General features: G+C 37.5%; 1 protein-coding gene across 1 annotated transcript in view; it reads left to right on the forward strand.

The window, feature by feature from the left end:
• FAAH2 (fatty acid amide hydrolase 2) overlaps positions 1 to 15,256 on the forward strand; it is a gene marked incomplete at its 3' end in the record, with an annotated part of 51,052 nt that extends 35,796 nt beyond the window's left edge. The window contains exons 6-8 of the mRNA XM_037153677.2: positions 640 to 759; positions 10,050 to 10,185; positions 15,003 to 15,256. Coding sequence (XP_037009572.2) covers positions 640 to 759; positions 10,050 to 10,185; positions 15,003 to 15,256 — 510 coding nt within the window. The remainder of the gene's footprint in view (positions 1 to 639; positions 760 to 10,049; positions 10,186 to 15,002) is intronic.
• Between the last annotated feature and the right edge of the window lie 3,131 nt (positions 15,257 to 18,387).

The raw sequence follows: 18,387 nt of genomic DNA on the forward strand, positions 1-18,387 counted from the left end.
CATTTTCCTCATTACTCTCCCCACCCCACCCATCCCCACCTCCCACCCTCAATCCTAGCCCCCTTTGGCTTTGTCCATGTGCCCTTTATGCATATTTCTTGCTGACCCTTCCCCTTCTTTTCCCCATTATCCCCTCCCCTCTGGTTACTGTCAGTTTGTTCTTAATCAATGTCTTTGGTTATATATAATTTTAGTGTGCAACTGAAGTTAAATTGGCTTATATTTATATCAGATTTTTATAAATTTATGATGTTTTATATTCTTTTATAAGATGATCTAGATAGGTAAATGATATAACATGTAGTATTTGCGATTCCATGGTACCTATAAAGAAAATATCTGTAGAATATACAAAAAAGGGACTGGGAAGAGAAACATACAGTGTCACTAAAAAAGTGAACTTCACACAAAGCAAGGCAGTAATAAAAGCAACAAAGGACCAAAACTAAGACCTTCTAAATCAAAAGGTATAGATTGGCATAATGGATTAAAATCATGTTCCAAATAAATGCTATCTACTAAGACTTGCTTTCAATGTAAAGACTCAGAAAGTTTAAAAATGAAAGATGATAAAATATATTCCATGCTAATAGTAATTTAATTGATTTATTTTAAAGGAATATTTTGCACTTCCCATAGGTGGTGAGGGCTGTACCCTGGCAGCTGCCTGCTCAGTCATTGGTGTGGGCTCTGATATCGGTGGCAGCATTCGAATGCCTGCATTCTTCAATGGCATATTTGGGCACAAACCTTCACCAGGTAATATTAATATGGTGATAAGTGTGGTTACACTTTTATGATTTATAGCAATATAGAAATTTGGTCCTTACCAGGATAATCATGCTTAAACTTGATTACATATATTTATCCATATCCCTAACTAAAAATACCTATTTATTGACTACCAGCTCTGTATCAGGCACTCTAAAAGTTGTCTCCCATAACTAATTTTACTTTATTTCCAAAGTAACCCTTTCAGGAAGAATGGCAGATTAAAAAAATCAAAACTCAGGAAGATTAAGTAAAACTGCACATAAGGAATACATGTGTCTTTTCAAATTATTGGGTTTTTTTTTTCTTCTGATAGATACCCAGTAGTGAAATTGCTGGCTTCTATGTAAGTTCCATTTTTAGTTTTCTGAGGAACCATTGTGCTGTTTTCCATAGTGGTTGCACCAGTTTGCAATCCAGCCAGGAGTATATGGTGTTCCCTTTCCTCCATCTCCTTGCTAGTTCATGTTGCTTTATTTTTGATAATAGCTGATCTCACAAGTATGAGGTAATATTTCAGTGTAGTTTTGATTCACATTTCCCTGATAATTAGTGATGTTGAGCATGTTTGTATGTATCTGATGGCCATCTTTATATCTTCTTTGGAAGAATGTGTATTCAGATCCTCTGTTCATTTTTTAATTGAATTGGTTGTTGTTTTGATGTTAAATTTTATGAGTTATTTTAAAATGTTCTGCCAAGTGGGTTCACTTTTTGTTCTGTTGATGTTTTCCTTCACAGTGCAAAAGCTTCTTAGTTTTATGGAATCCTATATAATCTTTGCTTTTGTTGTTCTTGCCTGAGGAGACATATCTAAGAAAATATTACATAGGCCAGTGTCAAAGAATTTACTGCCTATGTTTTCTTGAAATTTTATGGTTTATGGTCTCATATTAATACATTTTTTTAAATTTTATTTATTTATCTTTAGAGGGGAAGGGGGGAAGGAGAGAGGGAGAGAAACATCAATGTATGGTTGCCTTCGTGCATCCCCTGCTGGGAACTGGCCTGTAGGGAACCAGCCTGCAACCCAGGCATGTGCCCTGACTGGGAATCGAACCGCGATTATCTGGCTCGCAGGCCGGCGCTCAATCCACTGAGCTACACCAGCCAGGTCTCATATTAATGCATTTTAAATTTATTTTTGTGCATACTATAAGAAAATGTTCTAGTTTCTTTTTTTTGCAAGTAGCTGTCCCATTTTCTCAACATATATTGAGGAAATTCTCATTTTCCCATTGTATATTTTTGCCTCTTTTGTCATAGATTAATTGAGCATATAAGCCTGGATTTATTTCTGTCATCTATATACTGTTTCAGTGATCTATGTGTCTGTTTTGTGCCAATACCACATTGTTTGTTTGTAATAGTTTTGTAGTATAATTTGAAGTGAGGAAACATAAGCTATTGTAACAATCATAACTTGCATATCTTTTTCTATACAAACAACTATAAACCTAGTTTGCCTACCCTTGCACAAAAACACAACCATCCCTGGCTGGTGTGGCTCAGTGGGTTCAGCGCTTGTCTGCAAACCAAAGGGTCTCTGGTTCAATTCCCAATTAGGGCACATGCCTGGGTTGCAGGCCAGGTCCCCAGTAAGGGGCGTGTGAGAGGCAACCACACATTGATGTTTCACTTCCTTTCTTTCTTTCTCCCTTTTCCTCTCTCCAAAAATAAATAAATAAAATCTTTAAAAAAACAACCAATTTTTGTATATTAATTTTGTGTTCTGCAATGTTACTAAATTTACTTAGTAGTTCTAATAGTTTTTGGTTATATCTTGTTCTTGATTTGAGAACAAAATCTTTCAGCATTTAACCATTGAGTATGAAGTTAACTGTGTTTTGTCTTATGTGGCCTTCATTGTGTAGAGGTATGTTCCTCTTATGCACACAGAGTTGTGAGCTTTTATCATAAATGGATGTTAAATTATTTTCCCACATCTACTGAGATCATTATATCATTTTAGTCTTTATTTTGTTGATGTGGTGTAACATGGTGAATGATTTGTGAATATTGAACCATTCTTGCATCCCTGGATTAAATCCCACTTGATTGCAGTGTATGATCCACTTATTGTATTGTTGAATTTAGTTTTCTAATATCTTGTTGAGAATTTTTGCATCTATAATAACCAGAGATTTTTTTCTTTAGTTTTCTTTTGTCCTAATCTGGTTTTGGAATTATGATAATGCTGACTTCATAGAATGAGTTTGAATGTGTTTCCTCCTCTTTAATTTTTTGGATGAGTTTGGAAAATATTGCCAGTGACTTTTTTAAGTACCTGATAAAACTCACCAGTAAATGAGCGGAAAGCTGGTAGTACAAATTGAGTTGGAAGATGGTAGCAAGGTAGGTGGGACCTTAAATCCACTTGTTCCTGTGACCAACTAGGACACCTAGCAAATTTTCTGAAGAACAGAGTGAACAGCAAATGGAATCCCAACTTATATGAATTTTGGAAGTCAAAGACTGCAAAAGACATTAAAAAATGGACAGTGAGGACATGTTGTAGGTGGTTGCTGGGCCCTGCGTGTGAAACTGCAGTAGCTGAAATTCCGGTCCATGCTGCCATAGGAGGTTTGGAGGAGAGCCAGGTCAGGGATCCTAACTATGCAGCTCCCTTCCCTCCCAGAACAGGGAAACTGGTCCTGCCTTAGAGAGTCCTGGATGGTTGAAGTTGCTGGGGGAATAAAGATGCAGTGGGAGACACACAGCAGGGGGTGTTCCCCAGCTTGTTCTGAGGTCGCTGGCTCCACAGTACCAGAGAAATCAGGGAGCAGGGAGCTACCTGGAGATGGGAGAAGAGTTAGGCCATTACTGACCTTGACCCAGAGAATCTGGGACTGGTCAGAGAGCTCGGCTTTGTGAAAAGCCAAGTGGTTGTTAAGAATGGCAGCCAGCAACAGGGAAATTCACTAAAAAAAAAAAGCCGGTGTGCAGCCACTCTGCAAGGACCTCTCCTACACAGTAGCTGCAGTAGCTGGGCCAGTGAAGAGGGAGGAGGAGGGACACTGTAAGGACTGATCAGAGGAGGGCAGCAAGAGCTCAGAGAGTTAGCAGTCCCCAGAGAGACTTAATTTAATAGGGGAACTAAACTGCCCAGAAGGGACTTTGAGAGTACACAGTACCCAGGGAGGAGGAAGGGTACGACTTGCTTCTAATCAGTGCGCCTCAGTGCACCTCACAGATGGCACAACTTGGTGGATGAAAGGCGCTGGCCTAGCTCAGATGGACAGTGAGGGCAGCGCAGTGCTCTGAGGACTTGGGCTGGAGTCTAGGCACCTGTGAATATTGCAGCCCAGACCTAGCCCCCATCCTTGCAAACCACAGGAAAGGAAAAAAGCAAAGCCCAGCCTCTCTCTGCTTATGACATCCAGGAAGACCAGCAGAACTTGCTTGTCATGTTTAAAGTGAGCAGGAGGCTTTTTTTGTTCCCCCAAGTGTGAGACAGTAAGACCTGGAGCTGTGAAAGGACCAATCCAGAGAGAAATCAGAAGGCTAACTCCAACAACTGAGAAACTGAGACAAATTTCACTTTGCTATCCTACAAAATTTGTATTTTATTTTAACTTTTATTATTTTTATTTATTATTTATTTTTTCTTTTTTAATTTTAAAACAAAAAGTTTACTTGACTTGTGCATGCATTTTACTACAATATTCATGATATAATTGCATTTAAACCAAACCTACAGATTAAGAGACATTCTGTCTTTTCAGACAACTTTATTTTTTTAAGTTTTGAAGCAAATATTTTAATTACTTTATTGTTGCTCAATTATTGTTGTCTACATTTTCTCCCCACCCTTTCCCCCACCCCCTCCAAATCTACCTCCCTCCTTTGCTTCCACCCTCCCCCTTGGTTTTGTCCATGTGTCCTTTATAGTAGTTCCTAAAAACCCTTCTCCCTACTATCCCCTCCCCACTCCCCTCTGGTTATTATAAGATTGTTCTTAATTTCAATGACTCTGGTTATATTTTGTTTGCTTTTTTCTTTTATTGATAATGTTCCAGTTAAAATTGAGATCATATGGTATTTGTCCCTCACTGCCTGCCTTATTTTACTTAGCATGATGCTCTTCAGTTCCATCCATGCTATCACAAAAGGCAGGAGCTCCTTCTTTCTCCCTGATGTGTAGTATTCCATTGTGTAAATGTACCACAGTATTTTGATCCTCTCATTTACTGTTGGCCACTTAGGTTGCTTCCAGCACTGGGCTATTGTAAATTGTGCTGCTATGAACACTGAGGTGCCTAGGTTCTTCTGAATTGGTGATTTAGGATTCTTAGGGTATATTTTTAGCAGTGGGATCAGGATCAAAAGGCAGATGTGACTTAGGTTTTTTGAGCAAAACCTAAGTCCATACTGTTCTATACTGTATGGAACCAAAACCATTCCATACTCTTTTCCACAGTGGCTGCACCAGTCTGCATTCCCAGCAACAGTGCACTAAGGTTCTCTTTTCTCCACATCTTCAACAGCACATATTGTTTGTTTACTTATTAATGATAGCCATTCTGAAAGGTGTGAGGTATCTTACTGAGGTATCTTATTTTAATTAGCATCTATCTAATGGCTGACGATGAGGAGGATATTTTCACATGTCTATGGGCCTTCTGTATGTCCTTTTTGGAGAAGTGTCTATTCAGATCCTCGGCCAATTTTTTTATTGGATTGTCTGTCTTCCTGGTGTGGAGTCATATAAGTTCTTTAGATATTTTGGAGAAAAAACCCTTGTCCTATATATCATTGACAAATATGTTTTCCCATATAGTCAGTTCCCTTTTCATTTTGATAATGGTTTCTTTAGATGTACAGAAGCTTTTTAATTTAATGTAGTCCCATATGTTTATTATTTCCTTTATTTCTCTTGCTCTAGGAGATATATTGGCAAAAATATTGCTACACAAGATGTCTGAAATGATACTGCCTAAGTTTTCTTCTAGGATTTTATGGTATTGTAACTTAAATTTAAGTCTTTTATGCATTTAGGTTTATTCTGGTGTAGAATAAGATGATCTAGTTTCATATTTTTTTATGTACCACTCCAGTTTTTCCAACACCATTTATTGAATAGGCTGTCTTTGTTATTTGCTCCTCCCTTCTTTGTCAAATATTAATTGACTGTAAAGATGTGGGTTTATTTCTGGGCTTCCTGTTCTGTTCCATTGATCTATGTGTCGTTTTTATGCCAGTACCAGATTCTTTTAAATACAGTGGCCTTGAAGTATGTTGTGATATCAGGTATTGTGATCCCTCCAACTTTGTTCTTTTTTCTCAAGATTGCTGAGGCTATTTGGGGTCTTTTTTGGTTTCATATCAGTTTGTGGAATATTTGTTCTAGATCTGTGAAATGTGCCCTTGGCATTTTAATGGGAATCATGTTGAATCTACAGATTGATTTGGGGAGTATGGACATTTTCATGATGTTAATTTTTCCAATCCATGAACACACCATATGCTTCCACTTATTTGTATCTTTCTCAATTTCTTTCTTCAGTGTCCTATAGGTTTCTGAGTACGGATCTTTTACTGCCTTGGTTAAATTTATTCCTAGATACTTCACTTTTTTGTTACTAGAGTAAATGGTATTGTTTTCTTAATTTCTCTTTTTGATGGTTCACTATTGGTGTATAAAAATCCCTTTGATTTCTGAATATTGACTTTCTATCCTGCTGTTTTGCCAAATTCACTTATTAGGTCAAGTAGTTTTTTGGTGGAGTCTATAGGGTTTTCTATGTATACTATCATGTCATCTGCAAACAATGACAGTTTTACTTCCTCCTTTCCAATTTGGAGGCCTTTTATTTGCTTTTCTTGTCTGTTCAGTGACTAGAACTGCCAGTACTATATTGAATAAAAGTGGTGAAAGTGGACACCCTTGTCTTGTTCCTTATCTTAGGGGTAAAGCTTTTATTTTTATTTTATTTTATTTTTTATTAAATTATTTTTCATGGGGTAAAGCTTTTAGTTTTTGCCCATTGAGTATGATGTTGGTTGTAGGTTTCTTGTAGGTTTCTATATTATGTTGAGGTATGATCCCTCTATTCCCACTTTGCTGAGTGTTTTTATCATAAATGGATGATGTAGCTCATCAAATGCTTTTTCAGCATCTATTGATATGATCATGTAATTTTTGTCTTTCATTTGTTTATGTGGTGTATTACATTTATTGATTTGCAAATATTATATTACCCTTGCATCTCTGGGATGAAACCTACTAGATTATGGTGTATACTCTTTTTATTATATTGCTGGGTCCAGTTTGCCAATATTTTGTTGAGGATTTTAGCATCTATATTCATCAGCAATATTGGCCTGCAGTTTTCTCTCTGTTGTGTCTTTACCTGGTTTTGGAATTGGGATAATACTGGGCTCATAAAAAGAGTTTGGGAGTTTTCCCTCGGTACTCCCAGACACTTGTGGTTAGACTTCCTGCTGAATTCTTGAAGCAGACAATAGGAACTGTATTCCTTTAATTCTCTTTGCTATTCTTATCTGATTCTTTCCCTTTCTCCTCCATCTCCCCTATCATGGAGGTCTCTCCTCAGAAATATGGGTGCTGCTGGACAGCCACATCCTCACATTTGGGGTAACAAGGCATTCACTCACCATTTCCCATCTTCTTTGTGGGAGAGGTCACAGCACTCCAGTTCATCTACTGGAGTGATTACTTCTGTTGCAGTAAGAAGTGCAACCTCTTGCAGCAGTGCCCTGGGGAGCAGGACTGCCTAATGAGTTTTTCCCTTTTCTATACGTCCAACCTTGTCTCTATACTGTACCAGTTGCACACTGGACTCTCCCCTCAACCAGGCTGGACTTTTACAAATTCTCTGTTGTCCAGGGGCATATGCCCAGGTTACACTCTCCAGGTTTTACCCCCATCACATTGAGTTGGAATGGGGATCCGCATTGACTCTCTTGGATCCACAGCCCTTGCCAAGTTCTTTTTTGTCTATATGTGCGTGCATTGGTAGGCTAGAAACCTTTCATGTACCTTGGTGTAATGTGCAGAGGCAGTTTTGTTCAGTTAAGCAATATTTAATTAGTTGTATTAAAAATTGAGAGAAAATGAAAACAGCTTATTGCCACCATGATGCTCTTGTCCTGTTTGATATTTCTTAATCTTTTCTGGTTTTAACAACCACCCTTTGGACACCAAAAATTCATGTCAGCACAGGGATAAGGAACAAAAAACAAGGAAAAAGTGCATGCAGTAATGCATTTGCATCTTTAACAGTTCAATCTGCATTTATAAATTTAATATATTTGTGATCCTTTCCATTATTTTTCATTTTTTATTTTTCAATTAGAGTTTACATTCAATATTATTCTGTATTAGTTTCAGGTATACAGCATAGTGGTAAGACAATCATATACTTTCTAAGGTAGTCTACCCAATATTTCAAGTATCCACCTGGACCAATACATAGTTATTACGATATTATTGACTATATTCCCTGTGCTGTAATTGCATAGTTTTTACTATTCTGTAACTACCAGTTTGTTCTTCTTAATACCTTCACCATTTACACCCAGCTCTCCAATCACCTTCCCCTCTGGTAACCATCAGTCATTTTTTGTTACTAATTTTAAAATATCCATACATACAACAGATTCATTTGTCTATCTCTTACTTTGGATTAGGCTTTTACTCGTGTGTTTTAAGAACCTTATACAGACAGAAGTTAGAAATTTTGAAAACCTATATCCACCAATATGAGCTTAACAGCCTTGCAATAAGTAAGGACTTTTGTTAGAGATCAGTGGTGATGTGAATAAATTTTTTATACTGTAAAATGAATATAATATGTAATATATATTTTTGTGAACATTAGAATGCTTTTCTAATGATTGGTGTTACAAAATTATGAATTGGAACATGATTGATTTGGAGTAAGAGATAGGCTGATGGATTTTAGTGTAACAGAATAGGAAATTCATTGATAAAATTTCAGGTTTCTTATTATAAATATACTATCAGAAACAGGACTTGTCCTGATTTGGTGTAATATGAACAGAGATAATGAAAAATTATCTGTTAAGATTTTAAATACTTTTGCCTTTTCAAATAAATGTTTGTATGAGATTGATTTTTTACATATATTTCAAACAAAATTACACATGGAAAAATGTAGAATACAGAAGCATATATCTGAGTCCAGGTATCTTCTTTTAAACCAAGCATGTAATAGATTTGCAAAAAAGTAAAAGAATGCCCTTTTCACTAAATATATTTTTGTGTCAGAAAATATAGTTGGTTTTTATAAAATGGTTTTGTGCTAATGTTAATGGGTTTACCGTTACTTTTAAACAAATTAACACATAAATATTTTAATATCTTTTTAGTTTTAATTTCCAATATGTTAAATATTGATATGTTTAACATTGTGTAAACAGAAATTCTTTGGGGTCTTCTATAATTCTTAAAAGTATAAAAGGATCCTCAAGCCAGAAGTTTTAGAATCACTGGTTTAGTGATTGATAACAGTCTGGGAAGCTAGACTTCAGGTAGTCTATCACTTAGTAACTATGTAATCTTAGGCAAGATACTTAATGTCTGCCTCAGGTGCCACATCTGTAAAATGGGTATAGCCAAAATACCTATTTCATAAGGTTGTTATGAGAGTTAAATGAGTTAATGTTGTAAAGCTCCTAGAAGAGTATTTGCCACATAGTTAACTTATACATTTTTATATTAAAGAAGGGGGCATATATGAAAACAACCATCATACTTATTTGTGAAAGCTAAAAACTTTCCTTCAAAGATCAGGAAAAAAAGAAAAATATGTCTATTCTTGCAGCTTCTATTGAATATGAGTGTACTGGAAGTTCTACCCTTCAGTTTTATGATAGATTAAACATGATGGTGAAATACAACATTCAGGCCTCATGTCTTTTTAAATTAGATTTATTGAGATGACATTGATTTTTAAGTTTATATAGGTTTCAAGTGTACATTTCTATAATACATCATATCTATATTGCATTATATGCCCACCACCTAAAGTTAAATTGTCTTCTTTCACCATATATTTAGCACCCTTTACCCCTTTATCTTTAACTACTTACCCCTTCACCCATCATTGCTCTGGTAACCATCATATCGTTGCTGTGTCTGAGTTTCAGTTTTGTGACAACATGGATAGATCTTGAGAATATCATGCTAAGCAAAATAAGTCAGACAGAAAAAGCTAAGAACTATATGATTTCACTCATATGAGGGATCATGTCTTATTTTGGACACCTAACCCAAGTGTCTAACCTTTCAGGTGTGGTCTCCAACAAGGGTCAGTTTCCTGTGGCCAGGGGAGCCCAGGAGCTATTTCAGTGCACTGGCCCGATGTGCCGCTATGCTGAAGACCTGGCCCCCATGCTGAGGGTCATGGCAGGACCTGGAATCAAAAAGTATGTTTGCTTCTTTTCATTATTTCCTCTCCTTCCTGTCCAGACATTAATTCTTCCTTTTTTGTAATTAGAGACACACAGGTAAACTTCCGGTCCTCAAACAATTAGAGGGACATTTTGTTTGTTTTTGTTTTGTTTTGTTTTTATGAGAGAGATCTGTATATGTGGATATCGTGCTTCCCAAACTGGGAAAATAGTTTGTAAAAATACATTACTGTGGAAAAATATGACACAAAGAGAAGCCTATTTTGGCAATGAAATCAGGGGATTATTGTTGTTGTTCACTTGGCAATTTGAATATATAGACTTACTTCATTTTAAGTAAGCTTTTCTGGCTGTCATCTATCACCACACATGTTTTCCAAACTTACTGGGACATTGATAAAGCCTAGAAATATCCATATTTCCCTTTATAGCTATTTATCACATTTTCCACAGCAGCAACTTCAAAGTGTTTTATTTTCAAAGAAACTATGAGTTCCTAATCTAGCTTTTGCATTCAGTAATGATCCCACATTCTACCTCACCAAGAAAATGCAATCTATGGAACTTTCTTCAGTCCCTTATATCTAACTTTCTAGTTCCCCAGACATTAATTTCTCATTTATCCTTTTAGATTGGAGAATATGTCTTTCTTTTTACTTTGATATAAACATACTTTGACCTATGCTCCAGATCTTTTGTTCTGGTACTCTCTCAGGTCTTTATTCCATTATTTGTCTCACCTTCTATGATTTCAACCTTATATATCTATAATATACATAATATATGTGTATATATGTGTATATATGCTACACATACATATATATGGTCTGTCCAGACATATCCAGCTGTATAATATGAAAAATAGAGGTATTTATTAAAGAAGATACAAGAAACATTTTACATAGGACAATGATGCCTCAGTCCCCTTCAAGGTAGGCAACTTGGGACCTTACACAGTTCTCCAAATTGTCATCAGCTGCCCCATTGTATTTTCCTGAATCTTATCAACAGTCTAAAATCTTTCCTTTCCAAGGTGATTTTAGTTTTGGGAAAAGACAGAAGTCACAGTGTGCCAAATCTGGGCTGTAGTGGGGCTGAGTCACCTAGGTGATTTGATGTTTTGCCAAAAATCTCTATGCAAGACGTGATGCATGAATGGACGTATTGCTGTGATGAAGCTGCCAATCATTAGCTGCCCATAGCTGTGGCCTTCTGAATCATCTAAATAGCTTCCATGGATGAATGCTCAAGCTTAATGCAAAATTTGATGCAGATTTGTTGCTCTACTCCAGGGTTGTCAAACTCTTTTTCACCGGGGGCCACATCAGCCTTGTGGTTGCCTTCAAAGGGCCAAATGTAATTTTAGAACTGTAAAGATGTAACTACTGCTTAACTAAGGGCAAGGAGCTCCATACTGCCACTGGGTAGGGAGAAAGTGCTGGGCCAGATAAAACAAGGTAGAAGGCCGGGTTCAGCCTGCAGACCTTGTGTTTGCAACCTGTGCTCTACTCCCTCAGTCATTTTGAATGTGACAGCCACACAGTACACATGCTCAGTCAAAACTATCTACCCCTCCCACTGACTAGTACAGTGAAGTCATCATTGTTCATACATATGCATTCCAATCTATTCTCCTTGGCTGCCAGGTTACATCAATGTCACGCAAACCATTCTTTTTTTTTTCCTTTTTTAAAAATATAGTTTATTGATTATGCCACTACAGTTGTCCCATTCCCCCCTTCATTCCCCTCCACCCTGCATACCCACTCCCCCCACATCCCCTCCATTTAGTTCATGTCCATATGTCACAAGTTCTTTAGCTTCTACATTTCCCATACTATTATTGCCCTCCCCCTATTTTCTACCTACTGTCTATGCTACTTATTCCCTGTACCTTCTCCCCACTTCTCCTCCTCCCACTCCCCTGTTGCTAACCCTCCATGTGACCTCCATTTCTGTGGCTTTGCTCCTGATCTAGCTGTCCTCTTAGTTTGCTTTTGTTTTAGGTGTGGTTGTTAATAACTGTGAGTTTGCTGTTCATTCACTGTTCATCTTTTTTATCTTCTTTTTCTTAGGTAAGTCCCTTTAACATTTCATATAATAAGGGCTTGGTGAGGATGAACTCCTTGAACTTGATCTTATCTGAGAAGCACTTTATCTGTCCTTCCATTCTAAATGAAAGCTTTGCTGGATAGAGCAATCTTGGATGTAGGTCCTTGCCTTTCATGACTTGGAATACTTCTTTCTAGCCCCTTCTTGCCTGTAAGATCTCTTTGGAGAAATCAGCCAACAGTCTGATGGGAACTCCTTTGTAGGTGACTGTCCCCTTATCTCTTGCTGCTTCTAGAATTCTTTCCTTCATTTTAATCTTGGCTAATGTAATTATGATGTGCCTTGGTGTGTTCCTTCTTGGGTCTGACTTCTTTGGGACTCTCTGAGCTTCCTGGACTTCCTGAAAGTCTATGTCCCTTGCCTGATTGGGGAAGTTCTCCTTTATTATTTGTTCAAATAACTTTGCCACTTGTTGTTCTTCCTCTTTTCCTTCTGGTACCCCTATAATTCAGATGTTGGAACGTTTAAAGATGTCCTGGAGGTTCCTAAGCCTCTCCTCATTTTTTTGAATTCTGGTTTCTTCATTCTTTTCTGTTTGGTTGTTTCTTTCTTCCTTCTGGTCCACTCTATTGATTTGAGTCCCAGTTTCCTTTCCATCACTATTGGATCCCTGTGTATTTTGTTTCATTTCACTTAGTGTAGCCTTCATTCGTTCATCTAATTTGTGGCTAAAATCAACCAATTCTGTGAGCATCCTGATCACCAGTGTTTTGAACTGTGCATCTGACAGGTTGGCTATCTCTTTGTCACTTAGAAGTATTGGCTTTGGAGCTTTGAGCTGTTCTTCTGCTTGAGCCATAATGTTTTGGTCAGGTTGCACCTGTTGTGTATGAGGGGCAGAGCCTAGGTGGGGCAAGGGTGGGGCAACCCAAGTCACTGAGTTGTAATGCTGTAAGTGGGGGCAGGGTCAGAGAGGGAGCAATGGTGTTTGTTCTGCTCTCTCTGGGATTTTGCTCCCCTCTGCCACTTCCCACAAGCAAATTGGGCCCTTCTGTGCTAGTTCCCAGGCGAGTGGGCTTGCATATGTTCTAGGACCCTGTGGGTCTGCCCATCAAACTCTCCTGTGAGCCTGGGAGCCACTTCCAGCACCTCAACCCCCGACAGTTTTTCCAGTTGGTCCTTTTAGGCTTTATTTACCATCTCTGGGGCTCTAGGTTGCAAGGTCTGTCTCACTGCCCATTTTTTTGCCTGGTTTATCTGTATGTGAATGTATGTCCGCGGTCAGCCAGCTGCCTTACAAGCCTTACTGGGTTTTTGTCCCACAACCACCCAGTCTGCTAAACACTGCCTTTTCCTGCTGGTGCTTCTCTTCACTGGCCACCAACTCCGCCCCTCTTACCAGTCTGGATGAATGGTTCGTTGTTGTTGGACTTCGGTACAGTTCAATTTTCTGTTTGTTTTGGTTGTGTTTTTGTTTCTAAATCTTTGTTGTCCTTTTGTTTCTAAATCTTTGTGCGAGGACGTACAGTGTTTCCACCTATGCCTCCATCTTGGCTGGAAGTCCCCCAAACAATTCTCAAACAATTCTCATTATACTAACAGTGGCTGGACTTTTTACAGATAGAATGAATATATATATATCCATCCTTTATTTGTTATCATTAAACATGCCTATAAAGTACATACTGATTTACACCTTTCCACAACTAAAAATTTTTTAAAGATTTTATTAATTTTTTTTAGACAGGGAAAGGGAGGGAGAGAGTTAGAGAAACTAACTCTCAGTGTGTGGTTGCCTCCTACATGGCCCCCACTGGGGACCTGGCCTGCAACCCAGGCATGTGCCCTGACTGGGAATCGAACTGGCAACCCTTTGGTTCGCAGCCTGCACTCAATCCACTGAGCTACACCAGCCAGGGCTTAAATTTTTTTTGTCAAGTTGTCTAATCTTGGAACTGATGGCCATATTGCCCCTTTCTTCCTTCTTGAAACAATCTCTACCTTTGGGTTTTGTGATTCATATTTTTCTAATGTAGCTCCCATATCTATATATCTATGCCTTTCCATTTTTTATCTACCTTGGTGGTTCATCCTTAAATATTGGTAGTCTAGAGGGTCTTGGCTCACTTCATTCTTCTCTCATTCCCCAACTTCCCAGAACGACTCCATTTACACCTGCTACTTCAATCACCTCCCATATATAAAAGATTCACAAATCTGCATCTCCAGTTTCCTTTTTCATCTTAGATACAAAAGTGTGTATTAACTGGCATACTGGGCATCCTAAGGACCTGAAATTGAATATGTCTAAAACTGATTTCATTCTTTTTTCAAGCCCCACAACACTGATTTGCTATTTGTATTCTTTCCCAGTTTCACTGAGTATACAACGATCAACCCAATAACTAAAGCTTGATTTCCCATCTCTATCACTGCTTATGTCTAAGCCATCTCCAGTGAAGATTATCTCATAATTATTTCCTACATCATTACATTTTTATCATGATGGTTACAATTCTGGTATAGGCTACAATAATTTATCACCTGGATTAGTACCAGACCCTTCTTCATCTTCAGTCTTGACCATTCCAAACTGTTTTTTCTCTTGTAAGCAGAGCAATGTCCTTAAATGAAAATCTAAATTCTAAAGGTTTATCACTATTTCTGGCACAAAATTATAAAATAAAACCTCATCTAAAGCAGAAACTCAACTATCAGAATTGAACTAGTGAGTATATATAAGTAGTTTTTTCATACCAGTCTTTTTTATTCCTCCACAGATTAAAACTAGATGAAAAGGTACATTTAAAGGACTTGAAATTTTACTGGATGGAACATGATGGTGGCTCATTTTTAATGTCCAAAGTAGACCAAGATCTCATTTTGGCTCAGAAAAAGGTAATTATAAATAGAATCACTTTAATGAAATTCATATTTAGGCCAATAGATGCCATTCTCATTCTTTTCCTTTACTGTCCGCCAGACATTTCTGTGTCAGCATACAGAATTAAAGTGATCACAAAAGTTGTACTAAGTAATTTTTGTTGCAACTTTTATAGTTTTTTGATATTTTATTCGTCTTTTTATAAGAAAAGGGAAGATTTAAAAATCTTCCTTTTAAAGCAAATAAATTGCTTTATTTGCTATTCTAATCTGCTCCTATTTTAAATAATTCTATAGTAAAATGAAATAATGAAACAAATTTGTCTTTTTAAAAGCAAAAGCTCATTTGAAGAAGAAGAGTGATAAGAGGAAGAAAGAGCCCTGTCAAATTTATTAAATAATTCCTTAAAAACTATAGTAAATCTACATGTGACACCATTAAAAATAATACAGATTGTTATTTGGAAAACAAGTCATTGTACAGGGTCCCACAGAAATAATGCTAGCTTGAATGTGGTTGGTAAGGTAATAATATGGGTCTAATAATTTATAGTTTTAATTTGATTATTTCACCTAAAATGTCATATGGTGTGCTTGGGTATGATATGTTACAGAATTACATGCTTATGATTTTCTAATAAAAAAGGATGGCTCTGGCTGGTATGGTTCAATGGATTGAGCACTGGCCTGCAAACCAAAGGCTTGCTGGTTCGATTCCCAGTCATGACACATGCCTGGGTTGTGGGCCAGGTCCCAGATGGGGGGTGTGCAAGAGGCAAACACACATTAATGTTTCTCTCCCTCTCTTTCTCCCGCCCTTCCCCTCCCTCTCTAAAAACAAACAAACAAATAAATAATCTTTTAAAAAACTTGACATTTGTGCTGGACCCTGTATATCTATAACATCAAGAAAATTCATGTAAAGACTCTCACAGTAAGGTTAACAAGTATCTTAATTAAAGTCACATCATCCCTATATCAGAAATCATCCCCATATACTAGAAACAACTAGTAGAAAATGAATTTAAAATGCCTATGAATTAGTGGAAACATAGGTGTGAAACCTAAATGAAGACAATTATAAAATTGAGTGCCATACTATAATAGACAAAGCAACAAACAACAAATGTTGGAGAGGGTGTGGGGAAAAGGGGACCTTAGTTCACTGTTGGTGGGATTGTAGACTGGTACAACCATTATGGAAAACAGTATGGAATTTTCTCAGAAAAATAAAAATTGACCTGCCTTTTGACCCAGCAATTCCTGCTAGGATTATACCCCAAGAATCCTAAAACATCAATTTCAAAGAACCTATGCACCACAATGTTCATAGCAGCACAATTTACAATAGCCAAGAGTTGGAAGCAACCTAGGTGCCCATCAGTAAATGAATGGATCCAAAAATTGTGGTACATATACACCATGGAATTTTATGCAGCAGAGAGAAAGAAGGAGCTACTACCTTTTGCAACAACATGGATGGAACTGAAAAGCATTATGCTGAGTGAAATAGGCCAGGCATTGAAGGACAAATACCATATGATCTCACCTTTGACAGGAAGCTAAAGAATAAAACAAACAAGCAAACAGAATAAAAACAAAGACGCTGAAATAGAGAACAAGTGGGCAGCGACCAGAGGGGAGAGGGAAGGGAACTTAAGGGGAAAAAGGGGGAGGGATTTTTTGAGGAACAAGTATGAAAGACACAGAGATGAGGACTGGGGGGGATTGGGAGGGAGGGGGAGACCGGAGCGGGGGGGGGAAGAGAAAAAAAATGTACTTGAAAAGTAACTAAATAAAATTTAATATTTAAAAAAAATTGAGTGCCATAAAAGATCACTTCAATATATGAAGACAGACATGGCAACCCATTCTCTTCTGGGCTGAAAAGTTTATGGTGAAAAATCCTGCACTTACCTTTATGTAACTTCTCTCTTTGCTTTTGCTGATCTTAAAATTCTTTCTTTCTCTTTGATTTTTGACAATTTAATTATAATGCATCTTGGTGTAGCCCTATTTGTGATATTTTGGGCTTCATGACTATGGATGGTCATTTCTTTCCCCAGGTTCAGGAATATTTCTGTAATTATTGTTTTAAATATACTTTCTGTCCCCTTATGATTCTCCTTTCCTTCTAAAAGTTTCATAATGTGAAACTTGTTTGTTTTCGTTGTGTCCCATAATTCTCATAGGCTTTTTTCATTTCTTTTTTAATGCCCCTCTGACTGGGTAATTTCTAATGTTCAAGCCACTGATTGTTCTGCATGGTCAAGTCTACTTTTGAAACTCTGTATCGAATTCTTCAGTTTCATTATTATATTTTTCTTTATTAGGATTTTTAGGATTTTTGATGGTAGCTTTTTCTTTGTTGTACTACTTGTTTTGTTCATGTATTGTTTTCCTGATTTTGTTTACTTGTCTGTGTTTTCTTGTAGTTCATAAAACTTTCTTAAGAGGATTATTCTGAATTCTTTATCCGACAGTTTATTGATCTCTATTTTTTAGGGCAGTTATTAGAGCTTTCTTTGTTTCCATTGGTGATGTCATATTTACCTGATTTTTTGTGATCCTTGCTTTCTTACATTGGTATCTGTGCATTTCAGTAATTAGACATAGACAAATCTTTCCCAGCCACCTCAGTTTTGCATTCTGTGTACATACTTCAGCAGGTGTGGCTGCTATTACGGTCTGTTTTCTAGGTGAAGATACTGTTCAAGCTCTGAGGATAGGCATAGGGGTTTTGCCTCTGGCTGAGAACAGTTGGCTGGGCTGCTGACTTGTTTTCCCATACAAGTAAGGATGTGGGATTGGCTCTGTGGTTGCCTGGATTCTCTGGTTAGTCTTAGTACATGTCAGGACACATTCAGTTGTAGATGGGGCCCTGAATTAGCTTCTCTGCCCTGACAGGGCAGCAGGACAGAACTCAGGACCTGTACAGCTCATCGTTTGGGTAGCTGAATCAGGCCAGAGTGTACACCAAATTCCCTGATCAGGTAAGGCTTTGATTTTCAGATGGGGGAAGCCACAGGCCGTATTGTCTCTTCAAGTAACATTGTACATATGATTGATGAATAGGCTGCACAGCTTCCTGTGTGCTATGGTTACATTCATTGGTTGGACAGGCTGAAGTCTGTATTCAGCAATATATGAGGCTACACATAAGATTCCCTGCCTGGCACAGCGGAAGAAGTATCTATAAAGCTGGTAAGGTTCTTTCTTATGTTAATAAAGCCAAACTGCATCACAAGTTCCTTGGCAAAATAGGGCCACTGGATTTGGTTT

This window comes from Artibeus jamaicensis, unplaced genomic scaffold (genome assembly GCF_021234435.1).
Source record: "Artibeus jamaicensis isolate MK-2021 breed Jamaican fruit bat unplaced genomic scaffold, CSHL_Jam_final contig_1410, whole genome shotgun sequence".
NCBI lineage: Eukaryota > Metazoa > Chordata > Mammalia > Chiroptera > Phyllostomidae > Artibeus > Artibeus jamaicensis.